The sequence below is a fragment of the Capra hircus genome, chromosome 19 (assembly GCF_001704415.2).
Source record: "Capra hircus breed San Clemente chromosome 19, ASM170441v1, whole genome shotgun sequence".
Taxonomy (NCBI): Eukaryota; Metazoa; Chordata; class Mammalia; order Artiodactyla; family Bovidae; genus Capra; species Capra hircus.
In genome coordinates, this window is record NC_030826.1 from 34,504,980 (window position 1) to 34,532,193 (window position 27,214).

The 27,214-nt window shown below is 52.7% G+C and overlaps 1 protein-coding gene across 1 annotated transcript; it reads right to left on the bottom strand.

The window, feature by feature from the left end:
* On the bottom strand, positions 10,453-23,326 carry NT5M (5',3'-nucleotidase, mitochondrial). The gene is made up of 5 exons (XM_018064802.1): positions 22,929-23,326; positions 20,232-20,332; positions 15,320-15,380; positions 13,969-14,083; positions 10,453-11,064 (listed from the first exon to the last, which is right to left on the bottom strand). The coding sequence occupies exons 1-5, from the start codon at positions 23,184-23,186 to the stop codon at positions 10,922-10,924; spliced, it is 678 nt and encodes a 225-aa protein (XP_017920291.1). The 5' UTR covers positions 23,187-23,326; the 3' UTR covers positions 10,453-10,921.

Genomic DNA, 27,214 nt, shown 5'->3' on the forward strand with positions numbered 1-27,214 from the left:
AGGTGGGACCTTCACCGTTTCCCACACGGGGCCCTACTCCCCACCAGCTGCCTGGAGTCCCAGCTGGGCTTTCTGCACGCAGCCAGAAGGGAGACACTCGGGTGCTGCCCAGAGGGAGCCCCGTCTGCAGGACTTTCTCCTCCTCGGGAAGAGGGAGAGCCGAGTGCAATGCCCCTAGTGCTGGGACACAACCAGGGCCTCACACTGCAGGGTCCAGTCCTGGCCAGGTCTGATGGCCCTGGGCAGAGACAGAGAGGCAGTTCCCCCCACATATAGCCCCTCTGGGTTCCAGACATTAAAGAGACTGGGCGCGGCGGGGGCCCTGGGACAGAGCGAGCCGGAGTGGGCTGAGCTGGGCCTGACACCTCTGGGCTCTACCTACCCAGCAGCTCAATGACCCTCAGGCTGCCTCTCCAGCCCATTCGTTAACAGCGCCCACCTGGAGCTGCTCTCTTGCCTGGATTGTTGGGAGTTTTTCCTCTTTATAGAACAATTTATATTAAGTAGACTCTAAATAGAGTTCTTTAGGATGGGGTTCGGTTTAAGCTGCCCTAAGTTTAATGGGCTGTGGGGGAGGGGTCTGTGCTAATTGCCTCTCAGGCCACTCTGAGTCCACTTTGTGGCCAGGGTCATTATTCTTGCAGCCGTCCATGACTGGTTTCTCCAGGCCTGACCACTTGCTCCCAGTGGCCCGACCCCGCCTTTTTCTGGAAGGTCAGCGTCTCTGAGCTCAGATCCCCGCTGATCCCTGCAGGCCTCTCTCAGGCCACAACACTCCGTGGGGGAGCTGCTGGCTTCCTGGAAGGCAAAGAGGACAAAATGAAAAGGGAGGTGCCTGGGGCTGGGAGGCGGAACACAGGCGGAGGATGGAGTCTTCTGTGTAAATAAATAAAAACCAGGCTTTGGGGTAGAGACGCACTCATTCATGCAGCCCCTGTGGGTACTTCAGAAAAGACGCCTCTTTCTCCCAAGTGCAGCTTGGTAGGAACATTCAGGCTGATCTCAGCTCCCCCTGTTCCACCGGCCGGGCAAGTCTTGCAGTGTGCAACCTGAATGACTGCACAAGGAGGCCTGTAGGCACTCTGCCTCTCCTCCTGGCGCCTGGCAGTGCTGGGGCCCATTAGGGACCATGAACTCATCAAGCGCTCTCGCTGACTGTGTGCTGGGGAGACAGCTGAGAACAGCCTGTGCATTGCAGACCCACTCTGTTGGCAGAAGCAGACAAGAAGATCCTCACTTGAGAAACAAGATGACAGTGTGATGCCAGAGGAAAACAACAGGAGGGAGAGCAAGGCAGGCCAAGGGCGCACCAAGGGCATCGTGGCCAGGGCTCTGGTTTCATCCTCTGCAGCCAGGATGCACAGTGCTCTCCTGGGCTCCAAGGACAGTCGCTATTACACTGCCTCTCAGAGCCCCCAGGGCCGCCCCTCGGGAGAGGAGGGGTCCGGGAAGAGACCCCCAGCTGCTTCCTCCTACGCTTGCTCTCTGACGGATCCTCCCACGGAAGCCAGACTTCCAGGAAGGGTCCAAGACCAGGACTACAACAGTGGACGGGGTGGATGCTGAATCTAGAGGGACAAACACTGTTAACCTCATTTTGGAAATGAAACAAAACAAAAAAGACACGAAGGCTCACAGTGGACATAAGCACTGGTCCCTCTGGACCCTGGTGGCCGTGCCCACTGCTCCCGCAGCACGTCCTGTGGGTTGTGTGTCTGGCCGAACTCTCCAGACGCAGGAGCCTGGCCGCCAGAGCCTCAGGGAAGCACACTTCCGTCTTCCCCGTGGGAAAGTCCCCTGACCTGGGAAGGATGCTCAGAAGTGCCAGTCAGCCAGAGTGTCTGGTGTTGGCCCCTCGGAGGAAGGCATGGGCTGCCTGGGCCATGGTGAGGGAGCAGGATCAGTGGTTGCAGGTCTGGAACCCAGGTCTCGACCCTGCCTCCCTCCACCCCTGCAGAAAATAGTTCTTGAATCACCCAAGAGGAGTGGGAATCCACTCACCCAAACATCTCTTTTTCACAAGGCAGAAACCAAGGCACAGATGGGAAGGGGCTTGGCGGGGACACAAGGGGATGAGGGGTGAAGTGGGCTGGGCCCTTGGGTGGGGCTGGGGGCAAAGCATAGGGTGCTGTTCAGTGAGACAGAATGCAGGTGTTATCCTGCTTTCTGAACAAAACAGCTGGCACCCGGCTTTTACATTTTTAATTTTTGTGTGTGTCTTTTAAAATGTTTTCGTCAGCCATCCCCAAGGCTGTAAAAATAGAGCTGCACAGACGCAGACGAGGCTAAGCCAGGAGTCAGCCTGAATATTCAGCTGGAGGGCACAGTGCTCAGGAAAGCAGTGAAACCTGATGAATTAAGCAGTGTCCCCAAGCTGGGCTGGCTGCCCGTTTCCACTTCCTGTGGCCTGGGAGCCAGGGCAGGGGAGCCCCTGATGGAAAGGAAATACACTTGGTTTCTGGGTTCCAAGCTGAGTAAGCTTGCCTCCTCCAGGAAGCCCTCCAAGTTTTCAAGAAGTTGCTTCACCTCTCAGGAGAGCCTGGAAGACCTATTTTCTTATTGTCGGTGTTTGGCTCCTGAAAGTACACCCCTTGCCATCTGGAAGGCATCCCCTAGGGGGGCTGCTCTACCCCCCCCCCCCACCAGGAGTTCAGGGTTAAAGCAGGAACACAGATCCTTCAGCCTTACCTAATCCTTGACAGCTTGGTTGCTTGACCTGAACACCTATTTATCCTCCTGGCAGATTTCCCCAGGCACTAACCCGGACCGGCACCGGGCACTGATGAGGCTGAGGAAGGTGGCCAGTTATCCAGGAGACGTATACAGTCACCCAGGGGAGCCGGGTGCGGGGGTCACTGTCATAGCAGGACCTTGGGCTAGCGGTCCGAGGACAGCAACAAGCTGAGGTTGGGGCAGGTGGAGGCCACCTGTGCTCTCCTGTCTCCTGCCCCACCCACTCCCGACCCTGTCTACACTCGCAGCCACCCAGGCCTTCTTTTTTCAGCCCTCCTGCCCTGGGTCTCCAGGCTTCCCTGGTGGCACTAGTGGTAAAGAACCCACGCCAATGTAGCAGCCATAATGAGTCCCAGGTTCCATCCCTAGCTGGGGTAGATCCCCTGGAGGAGGGCCTGGCAACCCAGGCCCTCCAGTATTCTTCCATGGAGAGAGGAGCCTAGTGGGCTACAGGCCATAGGGTCGCAGAGTCAGACACAACTCAGCAATTAACCCATACACAACCTAAAAAACGAAATACAACCCAAGCCACATCATCTGGCCCCCGGCTGACGGCTTCTGGTCGCTTTGTTGCCTTGGAGGCTCCTTGCGGGGACCAAATTCCATCTCCCACCCGGTGTCACATAGGAGAGGCTGGACCCCCGAGGTGAGGGCAGCCGCCTACCGGCGGAAGGACCACAGGTGACTCAGGACTTATTTGTGAAACGACAGTGTTAGACTAGAGACAGGGTTCCGAGAGTCCGTCTTTTCGCTCTGAATGTCCTGTCCTGACCTGTGGGTGTGCCAGAAGGGCCCGGGCAGTCAATCTGGCCCCAGGGGAGTCTTTGCCCATCCCCATCCACCCCCATGCTTGGCTCTTGGAGTCCCTCGTTTCCAGTTCTGGGAAGCATCCCAATGTGTGAGTCAGGGGTTCTTAAAGTTTTCTAGGTCACAAACTTCTTAGAGGGTCAGCTGAGACGGCCAGCTCTCTCCCCAGAGGGACCGGAGCAGCGTCAGAGCAGCTCTCACAGTGGTTTATGCTCCTCCTGGGGGTTCGCAATTCCTGGCTGTGTGGGACGCTGATGGGTCCAGATCCTGGCCCTGGCCCTGCTGTGATCCCCTAGACCTGTGTGCAGCTTGGGCTTCCCATCCGCAAAGTGGGTGTCGGGAGTGGCTCACGGAAAGCTCGGGGGGCTGCTTGGCAGAGGTTGGCAAGTCTGGACTCACAGGCAAGCCCTGCTCCCTCCCCACCCTGAGGCTGCCTCCCTCCTCCCTCTGTCCCCTCTTACTGGCCCCACTGCCCTGGCTATGGTTTCTGCACGAGAGGATGCGATCTGACCGTTCTGCTGAGCTCAGCCACAGGTTTCTCTCCCTTTACTAAGGAGATGGTTTATTGTGTCCAGAATAACTAGCTCCTGCTGTGGTCCACACTTGGGCTAGAAAAGAATTTCCAGAATGAGAGCGTGGGGGTGTGTGTCTATGCTCAGTTGTGTCCGACTCACTGCAACCCCATGCACTATAGCCCATCAGGCATTCTCAAGGCAAGAATACTGGAATGGATTGCCATTCCCTTCTCCAGGGGATCTTCCTGACCCAGGGATCGAACCTGTGTCTACTATCAGCAGGCAGATTCTTTACCACTGAGCCACCTGGAAGACCAGATGGGAGGTGCTGTTAGAACAGCCGGGTGGCTTAAGGAAGAGCCAAACCCTTCTGCAGGCTAGCAGCCAATTTTTATAGCCTCAAGACAGAGTAAATTCCTGCTGGAAGGGTGGCATTAGGTGATTATTAGGAGGCTATAGGGTGGGTCCCTTGGACTGCAAGGAGATCCAGCCAGTCAATCCTAAAGGAAATCAGTCCTGAATATTCATTGGAAGGACTGAAGCTGAAGCTGAAGGTCCAATACTTTGTCCACCTGATGTGAAGAACTGACTCATTGGAAAAGTCCCTGAAGCTGGGAAAGACTGAAGGCAGGAAGAGAAGGGGAAGGCAGAGGATGAGACGGTTGGATGACATCACTGACTCGATGGACATGAGTTTGAGCAAGCTCCGGGAGTTAGTGATGGACAGGGAAGCCTTGCGTGCTGCAGTCCGTGGGGTCGCAAAGAGCTGGACACGACTGAATGAACTGAACTGATAGGGTGGGTAATAGAGTGGGTGTTTTACCTAATATGGGGTCAGGGAACTGGCCGGTTTAGGTCCAGAGGCTCATGGCAACAGTTGCTATGAGGCTTGGTACTGAGGTTTTCGCCAGAGGTTTTTGTCATGTGACCTTATAATAACAGGGCTCCACAGCTTCATCCTTCCTTTGCCAACGTTTTATTTTTATGACCAGTCCATCCACGTACATTTGAAAACAATACAATGTCTCTTTGGACTGCTTGTGCACATATATTCCTAGTCATGCTTCTGACCTGTCAGTTTCGGAGGGAAAAGTACTAAAACCTATCCCTAACTGAAACCGACTGTTTCTCTTTATAGTTCAGTGAGTTTTTATTTTAAACATGTTGAAACTATGCTGTTAGGGGAACGACATTCCATAACCTTTATTTTGCTGGCAGATTGCTTCTTGCAGCCTTGAATGAATGAGTCCAACTTCATCCCTTTTGAAGTATTCTTCCTTTGGTTTCTGTTTTGTCTGATTCTGATGTGCACTCCTCTATTTCCTTTGGTTAGGACTTTCAAAAGAATGTATTTTCCCTTCTGCTATGAAACTGTTCTGGGTCGTTATCATTTCTACGTGTTTCTTGAAGACAGGATTTTGTTGCTTATCTCTGGAGTTTTTTCATGAATAGGCATATTTAACCCATTGGTAAAGAATCCACCTGCGTGCAGGAGACATAATGAAACGTGGGTTCGACCCCTGGGTTGGGAAGATCCCCCGGAGAAGCAAATGGCACCCCACTCCAGTATTCTTGCCTGGAAAATTCCATGGACAGAGGAGCCTGGCAGGCTCCAGTCCATGGGACCGCAAAGAGTCAGACACAACTGAGCGTACACAACACACACACACATTTATTGCAATTGCTGAAATATTTGATCTTATTCCTGGTGTCACTTTTGTTTTCTATTTCCTGTGCTTTGTTTCTCACGCATTCCTAGTATTGTTGGATTTATTTCGTTTTTCCCACTTCAGTGTTTCCTTCTAAAAAATAGTTTATGTTACACACTCTATTTTATGGAGATTTCCCTTAACACTTTCACTCACATACTTAACCTTCTGGTACCAGTACTTTACTCATGCTGAATCTGCACCTCGACAACAGCTTTGGCATGCTTTCCTGTCCCATAAACTACCTCCTTTTTTCATAACATCTATAATTTTAGTACCAAATTGTTACGAATCCTTAAGCAGCCAACACATTCTTAGACTTAGCAAATTTTTTATCATTCTTGACTCATCATTTCTTATATTCCATTTCTGGATTAGTTTTTCTTCTTGCCAGAGAACATCAATTAGTTGTATTCTCGAAAAGGAATTGTTTTTGATGCCATATGATCTGAGACCTCCCATGTCATCAGGAAGTGTTTTTAGTCTTACATTCAGCTGGGTAAAGAACTCTGAGTGTGCAATTATTTTCCCTCAGGATGTGGAGATAATTACTACCTTTTTTTTTCTTGTTTCTAGTATTTGTTACATTCTCTTGCAAGTTGTCTGGTTTCTGTTTGGAAATATTTAGGCTCTAATAAAACATCAACCCCTGTCCAGTGGCAGATTCATCCTGCCTGGCCCTTGTGGCCTCTTTCAATCTGAGTTCCGGGACATTCTCAGCTTTGGGAAGTTCCCTCCTGCATCTTTGTCTCCTTTTGGACCAAAAAATGAACTCTGTCTTCTGCATCTTCACCTTCGTCTCTCGTCCTTTCATGCTGCGAGTCCTCGGCTTAATCATCCAACGCATCTACTTGCTCTTCAGCTGCGTCCACTAACACATTCAGCCCATTTATCGAGTTTCTTTGATGACCAGATTTAATTTTCCAAACACTCTAGTTGGCCTTTTTGAGGGCACAGTGTAAGGCTAAGGCTCTCTGCCCAAGGCTGTTGAGTATTCCTGCTCCAAGTTCTTGTTTTCAACCCCGTTCCTTTGGTATCGTTCCCTTGTTCAGGTGCCTGACGACTGTTGGCACCTGAGGTTCACCCCAGCCACACAGCCTTCCCACATGTGCAAGAGCAGAGTCACCCCTAAACAATGCCCAATGTGCTGGGCTGGGGGCTCCCCACCCCCCTGGGGCCCTGCCCATCCCTTCAGCCTGGCTCCCACATTCAACCTCCCAAACACAGATGCCTGTCTTCTCAGATTGGCCCAGGTGTGTGGGGGGGTTGGGGGTGATGAGGAAGAGGGCTCAGCTCACCTGGTGGCTCCCACTCAGGCGCCCTAAACAGGTGTCCTGTGAGGAGCTGGGCCCCTCGAGCCCCAGATTCCCCCCAGGCTCCCTCCTTCCCTCAGGCCCCACTGCTGCCCACATTTAAGGTGTTCCCCCCAGGCTCAGGTTCACCTCCTGGAGGAGAAAGATGTCCTGCAAGGCTGGGACCTGGGACCACGGCAGGGGGTGGAGTCATGACTTCAGTGTGAGTCATCCGCATCTGGGGCTCCTTTCTCCCATCCCGGCCCAAGCAGCAGTTGTGGGTGGTGGGAAGGGCACAGCCTTTGGCATTTGGACCGAGCTTGAGCTCTGAATTCTCACCTTCAGATTTCACAAAATTAAAATGATTCTCTTACTCAACCTCATGGTTAGGATGGACAACTTGGTTTGTGTCTAGTCCTCCCCCTGCTCCCAACTCTTTCCACTCGCTTAGCAGGTACTCCCACCCCCCAGGGTCTGAGTTCAGGCAGTCAGTGCTGAGGAGGTCTGAGGACAGAGCCAAGGCCAGGCAGCCCTTGTTTAAGTCTGAGGTCAGAGGCTCCGATGCCACCAGGGTCCAGGACTCCTGAGTCGTGGGGGCAGGGAAGAACCCTCAGCTCCAATCAGAGCAGTCATGCCCCCCACTTGGTCTCTGGGTCAGACCCCTGGGTGCCTCACCCTGGAAAGAATATGTCCACCTGTAAACACATCTGAGGGCTCCTGTTTGCACCTCTGGTTCGTATGGAGCCTGTAAATGAGGGGAGCCAGGAAGTGAGGCTGTTACCACAGAGGCCTCCAGGAGATCAGAGAGGGACACTTAAGGTGTCCCAGCTGGACCCACCTGGACCTCAGTCTACCTTCTGGTCTGTCCCTGGGGTCCAAACCACTCCAAGCCCTCTGCTTTCAGGTACCTCCCACTCACCCATCAGCAGCTGGGGTCCCCTCTGTGCATGGCCTAGGCCTTGCCCACAGTTTTCAGAACCAGGACGTTGGGTCCAGGCAGGTCTGATCCGAGTGCCTGGCTCTCACCGGCCTGAGAGGTGAGAGCTGTCAGCGCTGGTTCTCTGGCGCCATCTGGTGTCCATATGTGTGAACTGCAACTCCCGCACCGGCGGACACCACCTGGGAACTATCCTTTGCGAAGGAGGGTCGGGTAGGGAGGCGGCCTCACCAGCAGCGACCCTTTGGCCCCACGTCTCTCACGATAAGAACCTTTATCACTTCCAGCCTCTTTAGGCCCCAGCCTGTGGGTCCAAGCCAGCACTGCACAATCAAATCAATGTTTTTTTTCTTCTTAATTTCACCAAAATTGCCAACAAGGCCAAGGTGTTGGCTGGGGAGGTGATCGGTTCCCATTTCTACGAATTTCTATCCTTCAGCATTTCTGTCATTCCTCCCAGCATGGCCCAGTCTTTTGAGGCAAGCAGCTGTGTGAGCCTGCAGGCCTGCCCCCTCCCCTCTGAGGCTCAGCCCCTGGGACAGGGCAGCTCTGGACAAAAGCCTACAAATGTAGCTGCTGGGGCCCCTCGTTCCCTCGGGCACAGTGCTGGGGAGACAGCGACCTGATTCCCCCCAAGGTCAGGGGGTGGCTGTGTGCAGAAAACCCTCTAAATGGAAAATGGACACGAGACACAGGAGTGATACACCCCAGGAACTGGGGGGCACAGGGCACTGGGGGGTGAGGGGAGTCTGGGGGTGTGGGGCATCTGGGGGTGCAGGGCATCTGGGGGGTCTCAGGCACAGGCCAAGGTGCCCGGGACCTGCGCACATGCCTGATGCAAAAGCAGAGTGATATCTCAGCCACTCGGAGGTCGTAAGCATGATGGGTATTTGAGGCTTGTGGCTAAGATAGGATTCCTGCTGGCCAGGCGGGCTGGACACTGTCCTCAGCTCAGTGGACACCCAGGGTCCAAGCTTGTCCACAATGGCCAGGGGGATGGGTGGGAGCTGCTGCTCCAGGAGCCCAGAAGTGGGCTTAGGAGTCCTTCCTTCTCGTCCTTCCCCAAGGTTGCCTGTGCCCCCAGTAATCACTGGCACCCCATCACCACAGGCGCACACACACACACACACGCGCGTGCACACACCTGCATCCATTTCAATAGGTCGTGCTGCCACCAGGTGGCCAAGTCAGGACCATTGCCCGGGTTCCTGTCGGAGCCTTCCAAGCCCACTGTTCTGGATGCCAGGGCTCCAGCCACTGGGGCTCTGGTCATCGCACCTCCCCCAACCGCGTGTCACTAAGCAAGTCCATTTCCTCCACCGAGAAGCAACACTGTGGAATAAATGTCCGTTTTTTGCAACCCTTTCTATGCAGGCTGACCAACCCTGGAAGAGGCTCAGGGACATGTGGTTTGGCCCAGGTCCCAGCAAGTTGGTGGCAAACCAGGCCCTACCCTCCCGGCTCCCACTTCCCGGCCCCTCCTGCGGCCTCTCCTCTGCGGCCTCTGGGGGGCTGAGCTCGCCCCAGCCCTGCTTGCTGGGTGGTCTGGGCTCACCTGGAAACTCTCTGAGCCCTGGACTCCTGGGCTGGTTGTGGGCAAGACCAAAGGTATAAACACACTAAAACTCAGCCATGCGGGTTCATGTTCATTTTTCACTATCTGTTGTGGTTCGGTCACTCAGTCACGTCCAACTCCTTGTGACCTCATGGACTGTAGCATGCCAGGCTTCCCTGTCCCTCTCTATCTCCCAGAGTTTGCCCAAACTCATGTCCATTGAGTCAGTGAGGCCATCCAACCATCTCATCCTCCGTTGACCTCTGATACGCCTCCTACGTGCCCCCAACCCCACGTAAAGTGTTGCAAGCCGCGAGAGGCGTTGTGAGGCCACATAAAGGGCACGTTAGTGTACAGGATGTGATGACACTGGGGTGGGTCCCAACTGGGGAAACTCACCCAGAAAGTGGAGAAACACCCTGAGTCTTTCTGCCCAAACCTGGAGCTTCTGCTCCTCCCAGGGGCTCTACATCTTGAGCCCAGAATATCTACAATGTTTTCAAGGGGTCAGTCTCCACTCTCCATGGAGCTGAGGCATTTTGAGATCACGTGATGGAGCCCCAGTACCCTCCTGGTTGGGACCCACCTGCTGTTTTCCTATCCTTCCTCCTGGCCAACTTAGGCCCAGAGCCTGAGGGGCAAGCAGGGGGTTCCTGGAGGGCAGCTGTGGGGAAGACAGCAGAAGTGGATGAGAAAGCACAGGCAGGGGTGGCTGCTTAGGGGGCTGCTTCCCACTCGGGGACATCGCAGCTGCCAGCATGGCTACCTCCACCAGGTCAGGGCCTGTCATCCCTGACCCCATGCAGCCCATGGCGAGGCAAACCTGCCAAGCTGTGCCTCCCACCCGCCTCTCACCTCTTAGCTCTCAGCTGGACACCCAGGGACCAGACGCAGAGGACCTTGGGGTGGGGACTAAGAACAGCATTTATTGTTCACGCCTCCAGCGAACACCCCAGCCTGCAAACCCCCAGGTTGGAGTGGGGGCCGAGCCCTCCAGCCGGTCAGAGGCCGGGCTGTGAGGTCCCCTGCACAGAGCCAGCATGACCTGGAACTCGCACCATGTTGCTGGATCCAGGCGGGTCCCTGGGGGAGACCCCACTGGGTGTCAGGCAGGCAGCAGGGGCTGAGGTTCAGAGGGGCTGCTCGACCATCTGCTCCTGCATCGTCCTCAGACCAGGTAGCTGCCGGCAGGGAGGGGGCTTCCCTGAGGGAGGGGAGGACTGCCCCACCGAACAATGCCCCAGCTCCTCCCAGACCAGAGGCCTGAGGTCGGCCTGGGTGCCTGGTGTCCTGTCCAGGCCCCTGGGCCCGCCCTGCACTGAGGTCCGTGGAGGGCCCGGCCAGGCACGTACAGGGCCGGGGCTCAGCCCAGCTCAGTGGGTCCGCTTGCTGTCCAGAATTGCCCTCCAGTCATCTGCCCACGAGTGCAGCCTGCGGCTGGGGGGCTGCAGCTGCGTGTGGCGGTTGTGACAGGCTGTGAACAGGACATGCTCCCAGCTGGGATTCGGCTCGGCTCCTGGGGGAGAGAGTAGCACCTCAGGCCTATGGCAGGAGCCACAGGTGGGTCACACCAGCCCACTGGATGAGGACCTCCTTACAGCTCTGGACCCCATCACAGGTGCTCATTGGAAGCTGACCCTCGAGATGTCCGCCTGACCTGCCCCCATGCCCAGCCATCCTGCCCCCGTGCCCAGGCCAGCTTTGTCACCAGCTGTTGACCGTGGGCCCTGCAAGTCCCTCAAGCTTCAAGTCCCTCGTGTGGATTCCACTTTCTGGATGCTGATGGGGGTAGAGATGAGGATGTTTCCCCAGCCAGTTCAAAAAGTAATCAAGGAAGGAATGTTTCAGATTTTCCCACTGAGGTTCCGAGAGAATAGGATTTAACCCCGGAACTGCTGACGACCACCAGCAGGGCAGCATCTGCCAGAGCATGCAGGCAGAACCAGGAGATAAAGAAACCGAATCCGATGGATGTTGTCTGAGCTCCTAGATTCAGGCACACCTGAAGCCCTCCCAAGAAGAAGAAATGTAAAAAGGCAAAATGGTTGTCTGAGGAGGCCTTACAAATAGCTGAGAAAAGAAGAGAAGCAAAAGGTAAAGGAGAAAAGGAAAGATATATCCATCTGAATGCAGAGTTTCAAAGAATAGCAGGGAGAGATAAGAAAGTCTTCCTAAGTGATCAATGCCAAGAAATAGAGGAAAACAATAGAATGGGAAAGACTAGAGATTTCTTCAAAAAAATGTGAGATACCACGGAAACATTTCATGCAAAGATGGGCAAAATAAAGGACAGAAGCAGAAGATACTAAGAAGAGGTGGCAAGAATACACAGAAGAACTATATAAAAATGATCTTAATGACCCAGATAACCACGATGGTGTGATCACTCACCTAGAGCCAGACATCCTGGAATGCGAAGTCAAGTGGGCCTTAGGAAGCATCACTACAGACAAAGCTAGTGGAGGTGATGAAATTCCAGCTAAGCCATTTCAAATCCTAAAAGATGATGCTGTGAAAGTGCTTCACTCAATATGCCAGCAAATTTGGAAAACTCAGCAATGGTCACAGGACTGGAAAAAGTCCGTTTTCATTCCAATCCCAAAGAATGTTCAAACTACCACACAACTGCATTCATCTCACACATTAGCAAAACAATGCTCAATATTCTCCAAGCCAGGCTTCAACAGTATGTGGAACTGTGAACTTCCAGATGTTCAAGTTGGATTTAGAAAAGGCAAGGAACCAGAGATCAAATTCCCAACATCCCTTTGATCACAGAAAAAGCAAGAAAATTCCAGAAAAACATCTACTTCTGCGCTTCATTGACTACGCTAAAGCATTTGACTGTGTGGATCACAACAAACTGTGGAAAATTCTTAAAGAGATGAGAATACCAGATTGTCTTACCTGCCTCCTGAGAAATCTGTATGCAGGTCAAGAACCAACAGTTAGAACTGGACGTGGAACAACGGACTGGTTCCAAATTGAGAAAGGAGTATGTCAAGGCTATATATTGTCACCCTGCTTATTTAACTTATATGCAGAGTACCTCATGTGAAATGCCAGGCTGGATGAAGCATAAGTTGGAATCAAGATTGCTGGGAGAAATATCAATAACATCAGATATGCAGATGATAGCACCATTATGGCAGAAATCGAAGAGGAACCAAAGAGTCTCTTGATAAAAGTGAAAGAGGAGAGTGAAAAAGCTGGCTTAAAACTCAACATTCAGAAAACAAAGATCATGGCATCTGGTCCCATCACTTAATGGCAAATGGATGGGGAAACAATGGAAACAGTGACAGACTATTTTCTTGGGTTCCAAAATCACTGTAGATGGTGGCTAAGGCCATGAAATTAAAAGATGCTTGCTCCTTGAAGAAAAGCTATGACAAACCTAGACACATATTAAAAAGCAGAGACGTTACTTTACCAACAAAGGTCAGCCTAGTCAAAGCTATGGTTTTTCCAGGAGTCATGTATGGACATGAGAGTTGAACCATAAAGAAAGTTGAGCACCAAAGAATTGATGCTTTTGAACTGCGGTGTTGGAGAAGACTCTTGAGAGTCCCTTGGACTGCAAGGAGATCCAACCAGTCAATCCTAAAGGAAATCCGTCCCAAGTGTTTATTGGAAGGACTGATGCTGAAGCTGAAACTCCAATACACTGGTTACCTGATGTGAAGAACTGACTCATTGGAAAAGACCCTGATGCTGGGAAGATTGAGGGCAGGAGGAGACAGGGACTATAGAGGGTGAAGTGGTTGGATGGCATTGCTGACTTGATGGACACGAGTTTGAGCAAGCTCTGGGAGTTGGTGATGGACAGAGAAGCCATGGGGTCACAAAGAGCTGGACACTACTGAGCTACTGGATTAAACTGAACTGAACTGAAGCCCTCCCACCCTAGCTTTTCAGTTTGGTGAACCAATCATTTCTCCTCACCTTGTTAAGCAAATTCAAGGTTTGTTTATTTTGAGGGGAAGGGGACACCCATAAGCAAAAGGGAAAAATACAGCTCCCAAACCACCTTCAACAACAGAAATTAGGTTCTGCTTTCCTGGTTTACATATTAGATTCAGCCCAAATTACTTTTCAGGAAAAAAGAAAGGATTCTGTTGCTAAAAAGAAATGTTTGGCAGCCAGAGTCTGGCCCTCATTTGACAGGAAGGCAAAGGCTTCAAGGTGTATGGTGACTCAATCAAGGCTGCCCCAGTGCATTACCCCTGGGTCAGACCACTCTCCCTGACTCCCTGGGGGTACATGTGGGGAAGAAGCTTGTCTCCCTGCAAGGGAGGAGCCTCAGCTCAAGGTTCAGGGCTGGACAGGACGCCTCACACAAATCTGGTGACTGTGGGGCTGGGGGACGGGCACTCAGGTTGGGGCCCCCATGACCCCCCCCCCACTTCAGGCCACTTGCCTGTGATGTCCACCCGGTCATCTATGAGGAGGTCGGCGGAGACCACGGTCTTGTCTCTGGTCAGCACCATCTGCTCCAGGAAGTCAGGGCCAAAGTGCTTCTCCACCCAGGCATACTGGAACGAGAGCGGGCCAAGGGGAGGGGGGCCATGAGGCCAGGGTACTGCCAGGGAGACTGCCAAGGGGAGGGGGCCATGAGGCCAGGGCACTGCCAGGGAGACTGCCAAGGGGAGGGGGCCATGAGGCCAGGGCACTGCCAGGGAGACTGCCCACGTGCAGGGGACCACAGGGCCATCCCGGTCCACAACTACGAAGCGGCAGTACCGCAGCTCTGACTAAACACCCCAACCCAGCTCAGGTCCCCCATGCACCCTGCAAGGCTCCAGCTCAAGGAAACCGGATGCAACCCTTAGGTGTGTCATCCCTTCCAGAAACCCTGACTGGCCTGCCTTCCAGGCCTACCTGAGTTTTGGTCTGGAGGCCACATGGGAACTGGACCCACAGCGGGAGTGGGTGTGTGGTGCCAGAGCCAGGGATACAGGCGTGTCTGGGGGCTCCCCCAACACCCTGCTCCGACTGACCTTCCCCAGCAGATGGGGAACCCGCACAAATGACCCACTTCTCTTAAAGCCCCTCCACGGTCACAAAGTAACACTAACATCCCAGAATAACTGGGTGCTGTTAGGTTCACAAAACCGCTTCGTAAGGCTGTCTCCTTGCCAAGCTGGGTCTGTGAGAACAAGCTGACATCTGGACCATCCAGGACTCGGACACTCCAGGCCTGGCTTTGCTTAAAAACCCTTCAGAGGCCTTGGGGTGCCTGTTGCTTGAAGCCCAAACCACTGGTTCTGTAAAGGCCCTGCCTTTCAGCCTCTCCCTCCCCCTCCCGCTTCTGCCCCTGCGCCTCCCCCAGGTCTCTTGGCCTTTGCTCAGCTGTCCCACCACTCACAACTGGTCCTCCCAGTTCCTCCCTTCCCCAGGGAGCCAGCCTGGGCTTCTGGGCTTCCTCCCTGCTGGCCCACAGAGCCTGGGACACCTGTCTCTTTTCCTGCCGCGCTGTCCTCAGCTCCCAAGAGCAGAGAGAGGCATTTTTAAGCCCCAGATGCCCGGTGTTGCAGCAGGGGCCTGGTAACTGTTTCCTGAATGACAAATGTATTTACTTTTTTATTGCTAAAGTAATGGCTAATCAAAGAGATTTTTAAAAAATCAAGAAAAGTCAGAGAAACATCTATAGTTGACAGAATTTCCTTCCTTCTTTCTTTTAATGTTTGGGAGGAGGCCCCGGCCCAGACCCCTAGCCCTTCCCCAGGATGCAAGCAAGGTGAGCAGAGGCCCCACAGCAGGTGTCTCACCTTCTCGAAGGGACAGTACTTGTACATCTTGATGGGGCTCGTGCAAATGAAGACGTCAGTGCTGGGGAGAGAACGGGCTGGTGAGGCTATGTGCCCACAACCCCCCTGCCTGGGCCCGCACCTGCCCCACCCCCCTGCCATGGCCCCGGCCACCACGTGGGACACCAGCCCGGAGCCTGCAAACCACACGGCAGCCCACAGGCAGCCAGCCACGCAGAGGTGAGGAGCCACCACCCAGACATGATAGGAACTACTGGGGAAGGTGAGCAGCATCCAGCCAGGGAGGCTTTACAGGACAGAACCAGTTATCAGGGACATCGGCGCCCTGCTCGATGCGGAGCCAAGAAACCTGCAAGCCAGAGTCTGGGTCAAGGGCTGGTCCTCCTGGGCCCTCAGGGACCCCTGAGGTTTGTGCTGCACCAGCGCCTCCCACAACCCCAGACCCAGCACCCACCAACAGTGCCAGTGGGTCCCCTGCCCCTCGGGGTCGCACCCGTGGGACACTGTGTCCCAGCTCCTTCTCTCTGCAAAGCGGTCCCGAGAGGCCTCAGACTGTGGCCCTGGATCTCTCCTGCTGTGTCTCCGTGGAGTTGCCTGTCCCGGACATTTCATGTTAACGGAACCCCACAGCATGCAGTCTTGTCCTTTGGGGTCGTGTTTTCAAGGGCACTGGAACTTCAGGCCTCTTTCTCACCCGGTGACGTCGCAGTGATGTACATGCTGCCAGGATGGAGGGCGCAGCTGCTTCCCCCAGGCATCAAGCTGCTGGGGACACCAGTGCTCAGGGCCCGGTGGATCTGCACCTCGATTTCTCTCGGTGCGACTGCTGGGTTACAGCAGGCTCCATGCCCAGGGGACATGGCTGCTGAGGCAGCAGCTGCATCTGTTTCGATCCCACCATCCGTGACAAGGACTTCAAGCTCCCTCCATCCTTGTCTATACTCGTCTTTCTTGTCATGGTCGCTCCGTGGGCTTCCCACTGTGATTGTGACTCATTTCCCTAAGGAGAATAACGCGGAGGCAAACTTCACATGCTTAGCTGCCATCTGGAGCTCTTCTTTGGAGAAATGCCAAACTCAGCGCCCGAGCCCATGGTTTTAAAACCTAAGTGAGATGACACCCTTCTCTCTTCAACCACGTGCCCCATATCCTTCCTGCTCCACACTCGCTGAAACCTTGGACTCCTTTGTTACCAAATCAGCATAACCCTTGCTCTCCCGGGGCCTGTACCCCTGCCCACTCTGCACTTCACTATTCACTTCGACCCTGCAGGTCTGGGGTCAGATGTCGCCTTCTTGGAGAAGCATCTGTACCTGAACGAGCCCCTCCTGGGCAACCTCCAACACAAAGCATTAGACACAAGGCTATCCACTTGGTTATGACTCGACCCCTCTCTCCGTGCAAGCTTTGGGGACAGACTGATCATCAGAATTGTCTACCCAGCTAAGATCCAGAGTGGAAGTAAAGGGCCAATGCATGTCGCAGGCTGGAATGTCTGCAAAATAAAGCACCTGAGAAAAAGCTCCAGAACCCACATGCCTCCTCTGCCGCCCCCTAAAGAATCCTCAAACATGTCTGCAAACTAACAAGTTCTGGGAACCCACCCCACCACGAAAAGAAACCTCTCATGGACGTTCCCCATGCTGCTTTGGCCAAAGGACACTCTTCTTGCTGCTCACCTATTAAATCCTGCCGAGTAATAACAGTGGCAGCTAACGCTTACACTGTGTGCATTTTACAGGTGAAGAGACCGAGTCACAGAGAGTTTAGAAACGTGCTATGGGTCTGATTCTGGAGAAGTGGGCTCACTCTGGTTCACACTGAGCCTTAACCATCATGCAACCCAGCTCCCCAGACTACAGCTGGTGAGTGTGGTCTAGACAAGAACAGAGCTTTTAAAAGCTTTATATGGAAAAAAATAAAATAAAATAAAAGCTTTATATGGGACTCCTCTGGGGGTCCAGTGCTTAAGAATCTGCCATGCAATGCAGGGGACACGTTTGATCCCTGATTGGGGAAAGAAGATCCCACATGCTGCAGAGCAACCAAGTCTGCACCCCACAACTAGAGTCCATGTACTGCGACCAGAGATCCCGCACGATACAACCAAGACCCAAAACACCTGGAAAAAAAAAAAAAAGGCTTTGGTGCAAAAGCTTTTTACACGTTCTCTGCCTCTCTGGGCTTTTGCTACAGGTGGAAGAAGTTGTATCACACCACTCCACTGTAAATCAAGTTCAAATCATAGACTAGAATAGAATATACTGCTCAGAGGGCCTGATGTCTATTTATCACATTAGAACCTTGAAGGCTGATGAAGTTCAAAGGCAGTTACATGGTATGTGCATACATGCTGAGTCACTTCAGTCATGTCTGACTCTGTGTGACCCTATGGACTGTAGCCTGCCAGGTTCCTCTGTCTCTGGGATTCTCCAGGGAATAATACTGGAGTGGGATGCTGTGCCCTCCTCCAGGGAATCTTCTCAACTCAGGGGTTGAATCCATGCCTCTTATGCCTCCTGAACTGGCAGGTGTGTTCTTTACCACCAACACCACCTGGGAAGGCCAGTTACATGGCACTGCTGCTGCTAAGTCGCTTCAGTCATGTCCAACTCTGTGTGACCCCATAGACAGCAGCCCACCAGGCTCCCCAGTCCCTGGGATTCTCCAGGCAAGGACACCGGAGTGGGCTGCCATTTCCTTCTCCAATGCATGAAAGTGAAAAGTGAAAGGGAAGTCGCTCAGTCGTGTCTGACTCTTCACGACCCCAAGGACTGCAGCCTACCAGGCTCCTCGGTCCATGGATTTTCCAGGCAAGAATACTGGAGTGGGGTGCCATTGCCTTCTCCGGTTACATGGCACAACCAAGGCCAAATCACACCAAATATTTGATTTGTCATTGTGACTACTAAATTCAAGCAAAACTGTGACCAATAAAAGTTATGCAAGCCTAGAAAGAAATCCTAACATTTATGGGCAATTGACTTTTGACAAGGAAGCCAAGACCATTCCATGGAGGAAAAGAAGGGTCTTTTCAACAAATGGCTCTGGGACAACTGGATTTCCCACACGAAAAAGAAGGAAGTAGAACCTCACACCACATGAAAAAAATTAACTCAAAATGAATCAAACAAACTGAACAAAAGAGCTAAACCTATACCACTCTTAGAAGAAAACACAGGAGCAAATCTTTGTGACCTTGGGCTAGGCAAAGGATCCTTAAAGATGGCACCAAAAACACAAACAGCAAAAGAATATAACAGATAAATTTAACTACATTAAAATAAAAACTTTGGGTTCCAAAGGACACCAGCAAGAAAGTAAAACAACAATCATAGAATAAGAAACTGTATTTGCAAGTCATATATCTCACACGGGACTTGTTACCCAGAATAAATAAAGAGCTCTTAAGAATTAACAATAACAAAAATGACAAATAACCCAATGGAAAAAAAGTTAGCCAAGGATCTGAATAAACATTTATCCTAAAAGGACAGACAGCTGATATGCACACCAAAAGAAGCTGCATAGCATTTGTCTTCAGAGAAATGCAGATTAAAACCCCAGTGAGACACCACATCATACCCACCAGGACGGCTGGAATAAAAAAGACCACAGCTAAATAAAATAAATATATATTTTTAAAAAGAGACTTCCCCGGTGGTCCAGCTGGTAAGACTCCACCCTCCCAATGCAGAGGGCCTAAGGTTCGATCCCTGGTCAGGGAACTAGATCCCCACATGCTGCAACTAAGACCTGGTGTAGCCAAATAAGTAACAAATAAAATAAATAGTAAAAAAAATAATAAAAGACTACAGCCAGGGCTGGGAGGAGGAGCTGGATCCCTCCAATGTTACTACTGGGAACGTAAAACGTGCAGCTGAAAACAGTTTGGATACAGCCCATGACCTGGCAGTTCCACTCCTGGGTACACACCTAAGAGAAACAAAAACAAGTGACCACAAAGACCTGTGGGTGAATGTTCACAGCAGTGTTAGTCTCCGTATTTAAAAAGAAGAAACACCCCAAGGTCTACCAGTTAATGAGCAGATGGACAGAACACGGTGGGCCACAAGACTGACAGTCACTTGGCAATGAAAGGAGATGAAATGCTGATTCACTCTGGGACACAGATAAACCGGAAACGTGCTGAGTGAAAGAAGCGGCCACAGAAGGCCAGATACCATAAGAAATGCGTATGAAATGTCCAGAAGAGGCAAATCCAGGGACAGGAGGCCTACTGCGGTTGCCATGGGTGGTGGGGGGAGGGCAGTGACTGCGGATGGTCCAGGGTTTCTCTGCAGGGGATGGGGAGCGGATAGGCTGTGAAGCTGATGATGGTGATGGGTGAACACCTCTGTGACTCCACTGAAAACCACCTGGGTGTGGGCTGCATGAATTACATCTCAGTAAGACGACTGTTTTTTAAGCTCTCAGAGGAGGAGCACTGTGTTACTGGATTGCGGTGGGCACTGGTTCCAGGTGCAGGGGGGCTTCAGCTCACAGGGTCAGGCAGATGTCTCCCCCTCCTCCTGCTGCCACCTCCTCCCCATCTCTCCCAGGTCCCCATTGCACCCCTTCACACATGTGGCCCTGTGTTATCACAGTCTTCCTGAGTGATGTCCTGTTCACCACCTGCTCCCCAGCTGGACTATAAGCTCCAGGGTTGCAGGGAACAAGTCTAACAGAGGGTTCTCAGGGATTTGTTGAATAAATGAACCCAGGACACCCAGCAAAGCATGTCAAACTAGATTCCACATTCTCCCAAGTTACTAGATGGAAGCATCTTAGCCTGCAGAGAGGCCCTGGAGGATTTACCAAGTCAGCCCATGCAGGGTGCAGGGCAAGCAGGAGGAAGACAGGCAGAGGGCACACAGGACGGGGCGTGGACCCTGGGCCGGGACAGACTTACCTCTCCAGGTTGGCCATCTGTTTCACGGCTTCCACAGCCCCAGGGAGAGGTTCGAGGTCAAAGAAGAAGTTCTCAGACTCCCAGATGCTGATGGCCTTCTCCTGAGAAGAGGGGGGAAAAAGCAGGTGACACCCGGGGTCCTCAGCACCCTAAGCGCACACCTGAGGGTAGTCTTCCTGAAGGCGGGTTGGTGGAGTGGGCGTGTACTCCAGCCCCTCTCCAGAAGGGGCCCAGCTTCCACAAGGATCCAGCAGGAGTCAGCTACAGGGTTCAGAAGCTGGCTTTGCTGGAGGCCCTGTGGGAGTCAGAGGGCGGGAAGGCTGGGCTTCAGGAACCATGCCCTTGCCTGATTCTAAGGGCCAGAGCACCTTGGAGGCTGCAAGGGTGGGCGAGGTCCTGCCTTGATGCTGAAGCCCTCACTCATGTTCAGTAGCTGGAGGAGCTCAGGCCCTTCCGAGCCCCGTGGAATAAGAGCATGGGCAGAAGGTGGGCATGGCTGCTCAACACCACCAAAGCAGCTCCTTATCTGTGCTATGTGTTGGGATGCCAATAAACAGTTTTGTTTTTTTTTAAGTATTCTGCTGTTTTTAAGTTTAAAAGTCCCAAATGCAGACCCTCATTCCACATGTGAGAAAACCAAGGCTCAGAATAGGGACAAGACCGACTTAATGTCACACAGCACAATGGTAGCTTCCAACCACCTGGCGAGGAGTGCCCACTTTATGCTGCTGGCCACATTCAAGTCTGCAGTATGCCACGTCCTTCCAGGGCCAGGCCAAGGGGAAAGTGAGAAACCCCAGCCTCTGAGAAGCGAGAAACAGATCCCCCTCAGGTCAGAAGCCCCCCCGTCCCAGAACAAGTGCTTCCCCCACAATGAGCACATGGAGGTCACACAGGTTGGAGGTTAACTCAATGGATTTAAGCAAACCAGTGCTTACTGCTAACATACACTATGTCTGACTCTCACATCCCTCAAGGGGCAAGAACTGCCATCCCCAGGATACAAATGAAGCAGCTAGGCTTCACAGGCTGTTTTCAAAGCCACTCTCTGTGACTGGTGGAAAGCAGGCTGGAGGAGGAGTCAGAAGTGCTGGCCCTGGCGGTGTGACCTGGGCTAACCACTTCACCTCTGACCAACGCCCAGCTTCCCTTCCTACCCCCAACCTGCCCTGAAACCCTGGTCAAGGCATTTCTTCTCTCTGAGATCAGTTCAACTGTCGAACAGTGTAAGATTCCAAGTCAGTTACAATGAGCTATGCCTTCCTCTGCCCTGCTTACCCCTCGGTATGTGAAGATCAAAGGAAATACAGACAGACCCATGTTTTGTAAACCATGGATGCCTCCGTGCATAAGCTGGGTGCCTGACTGGGTGCTTCTCAGGCAGACACTGGACCAGTTGTGCCACAGGAGACCCAGGGAGGTCCTGCTGTCAGCAGTGCTGGAGATAAGGTCACATGTGCCTCTATCAAAGCCCCATTGCCTGCAAGGTTCCCAGGGGCTGAAATGCACAGCAAGCTCTTGCAACAGCCCTCCTTGGTGCCTCTGGAGCTCTGCTCCCAGGCCTTGGAAACCAGCAAATCATCCCCTCAGAGCCAGAGTCTGCACATGGGCACAAGGGACTGGCAGAGCCACTCGCCTGAGAGCTTGGGGTGGGCTTCCCTTCCGCATGGTAACGCAGTACTGGGAGGAAAGAGGTACTGAGACTGCGCTGCTGAGCGCCCTCTGTGAATGAACACACACAGGGCGCAGGAGGACGTCAGAGCCTGCAAAGTTACTAGGGCGTTTTTAACTGGGTATCAGGACTGGGAGGAGTCAGCACCCCAGGCTTGGTGTTTGTGAACAGAAGGGGCACTTGATTTCCTTTGGAACACTGGCCCCTCCACAAACCAGAATTCTGTCAAGATGCCGTTCGTGAGTCACAGAGCTGGCACTTGTTGGGGGAGGACAGAGGACAGGACCGGATGACCTTAGGACGCAGACGGACTGTTGGATCCTGGCTGCCCCTTTCACAAGGGAGAAAATCAAGCCTGCCTCAGAGAGGAGGGGATGCAGGCTAGCTGGGTTACAGAACAGGCTCTCAAATCCTATCAGCTCTCCTGGCAGCCACCTCAGAAGGCCAGCTGAGGGACAGTAGAAAACACTGGGCCTCTAGGTTGGTCCAGGGCAAAATCTGGCTCCTTTCACGAAGCAGTTTAAACGTACAAGCCAAGCCATCTGTCTGGGAGCGAGCCTGGTGTCCCCTCTCCATACACTATGGACTTTGAGAGTAGAGCACTGCGGGAGGCGGCCTGTCAGAGCCCAGGTGCTCAGAGGGGCCGGCAGGGCCAGTGGATAAGCCAAGGAGTAGATCCAAACCCACCGTGACACTGACTCCCTGTGTGCTGTGATGTCCAGAAAGGCTCACAATCTCTCTGGGCCTAATTCTACTGGGAGCCACGCTTTGCTGTAAAAGGGTGAAAAGAATGGATGCTAAAGATGCTCATCAAATCCACGAGGAGGAGAAAACAGTAATGTGACTTGAGGCCAAGTACATCCAAAATTAAGGTCAGTTGAAGATGGAGAGTTGGGTATATTACGCTTTATGCACTCCTGAATTTTGAGAAGCCCTCGATGACAGCCAACAGCGTGGCCCCCCAGGACTCGGTGCTACGGGAGGCAAGCCCCAGGGCCACGCGCGCCCGGGGCGGGGATGCTCACGCTCAGGCCGGGTTGCAGACGGCCATACTGCTCCGACACCCAGAAGCCGCGCCGGTCCTCCAGCGCGATGAAGGGCTGGTCGGGGAAGCGCGCGCGGAACTTCCTGAGGAAGCCGCCCTCGAAGTCGGCCAGCACGCCGTCCATGTCCACCAGCACTCGCAGGGCGCGGCCGGCAGGCCCACCCGACGCCCAGCGCCGCCCTACCGGCCCCGCCGCGCCGCGGGGCGTCCGCGAGCACCAGCCGCGCAGCCGGATCATGGCCTCAGGCGGGCGCTCGCCGCGGGCACCGGGGCCATGACGGCGGGAGAAGACACTGCGGGCCCGGGGCCTGGCGCCGGGCGCGTGGGGTGCGGGGAGCGCACAGAGCGCGCGCGGCGCCTGGGGCGCGCGGGGTACGGGCGGGGGGCGCGGGGCGCGGGGGGCAAGAGCGCGCAAGCTCCGGCCCCAGAGCGAGGCTGCGGTTTCGCCGCCCTTAAAGGGACCCGCGCCGACCGAGGCGGGCCTGAGGGGCGTGGCCTGGAGGATAGTCCGGGGCGCTGGGCTGTCCCCGGGGCGTCCGCAGTCCCCGTATCTCCACTGGCACCTTCTCCTGGGACTCTGGGCCTGGGCTCCCTCCTCCAACTGCCACAGCGAGGATAGAGCAGGCCTGTGTCGCAGAGACGTTTACTGAGCCCCTAGAGCATCTCTCAGTGGAGCATATGGACGAGGTCCTGCCATCTTGGAACTTACATCTTAGAAGGGGAGATGGACAGGAAGCAAATAAGCCAAGACACAGGCAGAATTTAAGGGAGGGAACCAGAAGAGGGTGATGCGCCCCCTGCTTTACAGTGACTAGCTGGAGAGAGCTGCCAGAACAGACACCCGCCTTGCAGCTATCACAAAGCCTTAATAAAACTGGCGACTTTCAAATGAATCCATAAATGAATATTGTCATGTACCCTGTTATAAGTGGGTTTTGGGAGGAGGGATTTAAAATCTTTTATTGTCACTCTGGTTGGAAAAGAGACAGTTACTATTGTTATGCTGCTGCTGCTGCTGCTAAGTCACTTCAGTCGTGTCCGACTCTGTGACTGCATAGACGGCAGCCCACCAGGCTCCCCTGTCCTTGGGATTCTCCAGACAAGAACACTGGAGTGGGTTGCCATTTCCTTCTCCAATGCATGTAAGTGAAAAGTGAAAGGGAAGTCGCTCAGTGGTATCTGACTCTTCACGACCACACGGACTGCAGCCTACCAGGCTCCTCAGTCCATGGGATTTTCCAGGCAAGAATACTGGAGTGGGGTGCCATCGCCTTCTCTGACTACTGTTATAGACAAGCTATATAGACAAGACACATCAGGATCCTTCTCATTAACATTCTAGTCACACTAGCATTTTCTCTATTCCAGAAACACCAAACTTATCTGGGTCTTAAGACTTTGGCATACATTTATTCCTCTCTCTGAAACTCTGCCCAAGATCTCTTTATTTATTGTACTTGTGTGACTGCCTTGGGTCTTAGTTGTGGCACCCTGGAATCTTAGTTGCATCTTGTGGGATCTTTCGTTGTGGCATACCAGCTCCGGAGCTTCCGGCTTAGTAGTTGCCATGCTCAGTTTTAGTTGCTCCGGGTCATGTGGGACCTTAGTTCCCCAACCAGGGATCAAACCAGTGCCCCCTGCATTGCAAGGCAAATTCTTACCTGCTAGACCACCAGGGAAGTCCCCCAGCTCTTTCTCACCCATCTGAACTTGGAAGCATTTCCTGACCTTCTTCTACCCCATCACTGTGTTTTATTTTCTTCATAACATGTGCTAACTCTCTGAAAATATTTTATTTGCTTGCTTAGTGTCTTACTCTTCAACCAGAACTTCATGTTAGCAAGAACTTTCTGTTTAGATCACAAATACATGCAGCCCCGTCCCTGGATCTGGCACAGGGTTGGACACATATTAGAGACAAAGTAAGTGTGTTTTCAAAGAATGAAAAACAGAGCTTCGCTGGTGGCACAGTGGATGGGAATCTGCCTGCCAGTGCAGGCAACACAGGTTCCACCCCTGGTCCAGGAAGATCTCACAGGCCGCCCAACAGTTAAGCCCATGGACCGCAACTACTGCACCTGTGCTCTAGAGCCCATGTTCTGCAACGAGAAGCCCGAGCACTAAGACAAAGGGTAGCCCCACCTCGCCGCAAGTGTAGAAAGCCCTCCTGCAGCAACAAAGACCCAGCACAACCAAAAGTAAATAATAATTTTTTTTAAAAAAATGAGAAAACAGATGATTGAATGTGGCATCTCCACTCACTTCTGTGGCTGTTTGTTGTAAGGTGTGTCTTATGTAACTGCCGGGTTTTATACATGACTAGCTTTTAAAGAGAAAGGGAAAATATATTCAAGGTTATCCCTGTAACCATGTCTCTTTCAGTCATTTTCACTCTTGAGAGGAAGAAAGAAGGGTGGGATGTCTCTTAGCAGTACTGAAATGAGTGTGATTTTATTTGTGGGTCCTCTTTGCCACATCCAGGACTTCTCAGACTTCAGTGTGCATCAAGGTTACCTGTAGGACTTGTTAAACTCAGACGGCAGGGCACCACCCTCAGAGTTTCTGATGTAGTAAATCTAAAGTGGAATCCAAAAAGTTCCCGGGTGGGACTTAGCTAGTAGTCCAGTGGTTAAGAATCACCATGCAATGCAGGAGACAAGAGATGGAACCCCAGTCATGGAACTAAGATTCCATGTGCCACAGAGCAACTAAGCCCAAGCACCAAAACTACTGAGTCCAGGGCTCCAGAGCCCATGTGCCACAACCAGTGTCTGTGCATGCATGCCTGCTCCGTCGCTTTAGTTGTGTCTGGGCCTGTGCAACCCTATGGACTGTATCCCACCAGGCTCCTCTGTCCATGGGATTCTCCAGGCAAGAATATTGGAGTGGGTTGCTGTGCTCTCCTCCAGCAGATCTTCCCAACCTAAGGATTGAACCTGCGTCTTTTAGGTCTCCTGCACTGGCAGGCAGGTTCTTTACCACTAGTACCACCTGGGAAGCCCCAGAGAGTCTGTGGGTCACAAGGAAAGATCCCACATGACACAAGGAAGACCTGACACAGCCAAATAAATCTTAAAAAAAAAAAAAAAAGTTCCCAGGTGCTGCTGCTGCTCTTAGCTGGGGATCACACTTTGAGAACAGATCCCAGTAAATAGGCAAAAAAAAAAAAACCTGAAGTATGACTAGTCCAGTTCAGTTCAGTCGCTCAGTCACGTGCGACCCTTTGCGACCCCATGGAGTGCAGCACACAGTAGCTGTGGCTATTTTGAACTCTTATAGTGCTTAACTTCTCTCGAAAGTTCTGGCTTTTATTAAAATCCATGTATATCCATGGAAATGTATCCTATAATTCAAAATATCTGTTCTCTGTTTGAGGACCAAATGTGGCCATACAGCACACAGGGACATCTCTGTCCTACAGTATAAGCGTTAAAATCATTCATCCGTACATGTCATCATCTATACATTCATATATACAAATACATCCATTTATTTCTACCGCTATACCAACATACAATTATTACTATTATATTTCATGTCAACTCAGTACTGCAATAGCTTCTTAAATGATTCTGAGGTTATCCATGTGAAGCCAGTCTTTTCCATATTCAAGTCTGATCATGCCACTCGCTTGCATGAAACTCTCCATTGCTCCCCAATCTTCTCAAGGAAAAATCCAGTAGCTTTAACACGGCTTACTTGACATGGCCCCTGTTTATCTTGCAGCCCCATCTCACATCACCCCTCTCCAGCCATAAGTATTTTACGTAGTTTATCGTGAGGATTTTACAGATGGGGAAACAAGGCAGCGGACAGCCAAGGAGCTCGCCGAGAGTCGTGGAACTACTAAGTGCTAGAAAAGGGATTTGAAGGCAGGTTGCCTTCCTGTCTGGACAACTACTACCTGGCTGGAAGAGCCTCAGGAAAGAGGTTGCGATTAAGACAGGCGGGTTCCCTGAGTGGGGAAGATCCCCTGGAGAAGGAAATGGCTACCCACTCCAATATTCTTGCCTGGGAAATCCCATGGACAGAGGAACCTGGCGGGCTAAACAGGCCATAGGGTCGTAATGAGTCGGACACGACAGAGCGACTGAACAACAGCTAGGCGTTCAGTTCCTTCCTTTGCCCACCATCCCCTTTAAATCCAGGGAGCGACTTCACGTGCGCACAGAATGAAGACGGAAGGGAAAAAAACCTGCTTTCCGGCGCGGGCAGCCGCAGAACCGGTTCCATGGAAACAGTTGCCGGGTCCAGGTAGGTAGATCT

Excerpts from the sequence above, each read along its gene's own strand:
- NT5M (XM_018064802.1), bottom strand. The coding sequence starts at position 23,186 with ATGATCCGGCTGCGCGGCTGGTGCTCGCGGACGCCCCGCGGCGCGGCG. Across the intron at positions 15,381-20,231 it reads CAGATGGCCAACCTGGAGAG|CACTGACGTCTTCATTTGCA; the intron begins GTAAGTCTGTCC and ends TTCTCTCCCCAG. Across the intron at positions 11,065-13,968 it reads TGACCGGGTGGACATCACAG|GAGCCGAGCCGAATCCCAGC; the intron begins GCAAGTGGCCTG and ends TCTCTCCCCCAG.